Raw genomic sequence first — 2640 nt, forward strand, 5'->3', positions numbered from 1 at the left:
TACACCGAATCAGACTCCGTTGGAATTTTCAAGGTTAGATGTAAGACTTATCATTGATTATGTTTCTCAGTTTAATTTTTATTGTTGATTTTCAGTCTGTAAAAAGTGTCTCGTCATTAAAGGGTTAATGGGTTAAAAATTGTACTTTTGAAGGCATATCTTTTTAAATTTAAACTATCTAACAGAGCTTAAGTCTTTCACTTAATTACATTTTTAAAATTTTTACGATATTTTAGCTAGAAAAGACCAAATAGGTGAAAGCGTGATATGTTGCGATGATTGAATCTTCGAAAAATTCGTTTTTACAATATGTTTTTAATTAATTTTACTCATTATATAATATTATATTTTAAAAGCTAGTCCAATGCCTTAAATTTCTTGAAAAGAGCCATGGATCAAATCCACTACGGATGTTAAAACACAAAAGAAAAATCAAGAAATGTTGCGAAGTCCATTAGGATCTTTATTATTTTATTACATTACTAACTGCGGTTTATTTAAAACGGTTGAGTCCGCCAAAATCCACTTCATCATGCGTCTCAATGAGGATTCGCTGGAAGCTGAGTCTTATAACCCATCTACATGATTACCGAATTATTTTTGCCAATTAAGGCTCAGGTCAATGGTCTTTAAGTGTCAAAACATCACTTCGAGAGCACTTTTATTGCCATCCAGAAGATGATTCACAAAAGCAGGTAATAAAAGCCAGTCGACGGGAACAAGGTTCAATACCATTTCCTATGAGTTTTTGGGGGCTATGAGAAAGTGGCATAAAATCCGGGAAATTTGTGTGAGACTTTCATTTATTTCATTACACATTTCTCTTGCGAAATCTGCAGGTTTTGGAATTCCGGGAGAGATTTTCGCAGTGAAAGTGCCCACTAAAGAGGCTGATCCATATAATGTGCACTCCTCTTGGATTTCCTGGCATGATCTCGAAAGGAACAATCTATGTTAACCTAAATTGTGCTGAAGGGGAAGGATTAAATAAAACAAGGATAGATCTCTACGTGATCTCAATGGTGTTCTATGGGGGCTCCGTAGCTGGTGATGGGCCTGAACTGGGGCGCATCGTAAGACTGATTGTGTGGGAGATTCTGTGGAACACCGTAGGTTTCATGCGGCACCTCTACATGGACTTCCTGTTCAACAGGTGGTGGGAAAGGATGTGGAACTTCCTCGTGGACAATATCATGTTCAACAGAGACCAATCCCAGTTCTCCTGTAGGCACATTTGCCTCTACATGGGTATACTTTGGCAAGAATTTGGGTGGAAGTTCTGGCAGGAACCTGAAATAAAATAATTGAGAAGATTTCTTGAATTTCGCGCCAAAATTATCCCCTTAACATTTGAAGAGCTTTACTCACTGGTATAGAGGTTCTGGAGGCGCAACGACACCCGGAGCTGGAACTGCAGAACTCAGGGCGTTTCTGATGAAAGCAAATGGTCTGCTCATGCGATCTGTAATTGGATGGAGGATTGGAACAGCATTTCCCAGGCTCTCGAGGGCATTCTCCACAAAACCAACTGGAACTGGAGCTTTTCCCTCTTCGATGTAGGTGAACTCTTCAGGACCTGGAACCACAACTTCCTCGACGACAGGAGCAACAGCAGTATATTGTGGTGGGAAGACATAGCTAACAGCTGGTGGCGGAACTTCAACTGGATGTGGCTTCTTGAGACCCTTGAGCAAGAGTGGACTTGCTGCGAGTCCCAACTTCTTGGCTAGAAGTTTCGCCTTTAGAGCCTTGGCAACGACAACAGGAGCAGCAGCTACAGCGAGAGCCTTCTTCTTCATAAAGGCCGCCTAGAAGGGAGAATTTATACAATTTTTCTTCCTAAAAATTCCTTAGAAGGAATAACTTACCGCAGCCACACCCTTTCCTGCAGCATCAGCTGCCTTGGCCTTAATTAAAGCCTTGGTTTCATGAGCTGCCCTCAGTTTAGCCTCCACCACGGGTTTCTGGATCTCAATAAGCTTCTTTGCAAAAACTGTATGAGGAAAGGCATTGGCAACATCTTGTGTTAGGACAGCGATCAGCAACTGCAGAAGCAAAATATCCTTTAAGTAATCCTTCTCAAATGGCACTTTTATCTTCACATTCTCACCCCACAAATGAGCCACTGTTGAGTGTTCATTGTGATGATTAAACTTCCACACAGTCCAGATGGTCAATATCCCAGGTAATGCACTTTATCCACAAGCACTAAATTTCACTCTGCAAACACCAAAAGAAAACTAATGGAGTCAGAGGGCAATGTGACCCATTTAAATACTTTCTGTGGATCCTCTTCAGTGAAATGCATAGGTGGGATCAAATGACTGAAATTTCTTCGCCACAGACACACATTGACCATCCCCCGGGGTAATTGCAGATTTATGCAGAAAAATTCACTTTCAAACATCGCTGAAGAATTTGATAACGTTGAGCAATGAAAGTGCGACACCTATTTTTACAGTGAAATTTGCCAATATCCTGAATACTTTGACCTCTAACGCCTCTAACACTTATATCTTTCATTCCTTTTTTTTAAATATCATCTAAAATATCATAAATAAAATTTTAATCAGCTTCAAATTTACTTTTAGGGCAATGTGGTCAGATTTCGAATGCATCAGACTTCAATTATTTCGGATC

The 2640-nt window shown here is 40.0% G+C and overlaps 1 protein-coding gene across 1 annotated transcript; it reads right to left on the reverse strand.

The window, feature by feature from the left end:
* Positions 1-1016: 1016 nt before the first annotated feature.
* Positions 1017-2228, reverse strand: LOC129801035 (uncharacterized). The gene is made up of 4 exons (XM_055845793.1): positions 2111-2228; positions 1869-2045; positions 1369-1808; positions 1017-1290 (listed from the first exon to the last, which is right to left on the reverse strand). The coding sequence occupies exons 1-4, from the start codon at positions 2138-2140 to the stop codon at positions 1017-1019; spliced, it is 921 nt and encodes a 306-aa protein (XP_055701768.1). The 5' UTR covers positions 2141-2228.
* Between the last annotated feature and the right edge of the window lie 412 nt (positions 2229-2640).

Source organism: Phlebotomus papatasi, chromosome 2 (assembly GCF_024763615.1).
Source record: "Phlebotomus papatasi isolate M1 chromosome 2, Ppap_2.1, whole genome shotgun sequence".
NCBI lineage: Eukaryota > Metazoa > Arthropoda > Insecta > Diptera > Psychodidae > Phlebotomus > Phlebotomus papatasi.

Bases quoted from the DNA above. Each gene is read 5' to 3' on its own strand.
- LOC129801035 (XM_055845793.1), bottom strand. From the start codon at position 2,140: ATGAACACTCAACAGTGGCTCATTTGTGGG. The intron at 2,046-2,110 runs GTGAGAATGTGA...TTGCTTCTGCAG, and splicing joins AACAGTGGCTCATTTGTGGG to TTGCTGATCGCTGTCCTAAC. The intron at 1,291-1,368 runs GTGAGTAAAGCT...ATTTTATTTCAG, and splicing joins CCTCCAGAACCTCTATACCA to GTTCCTGCCAGAACTTCCAC.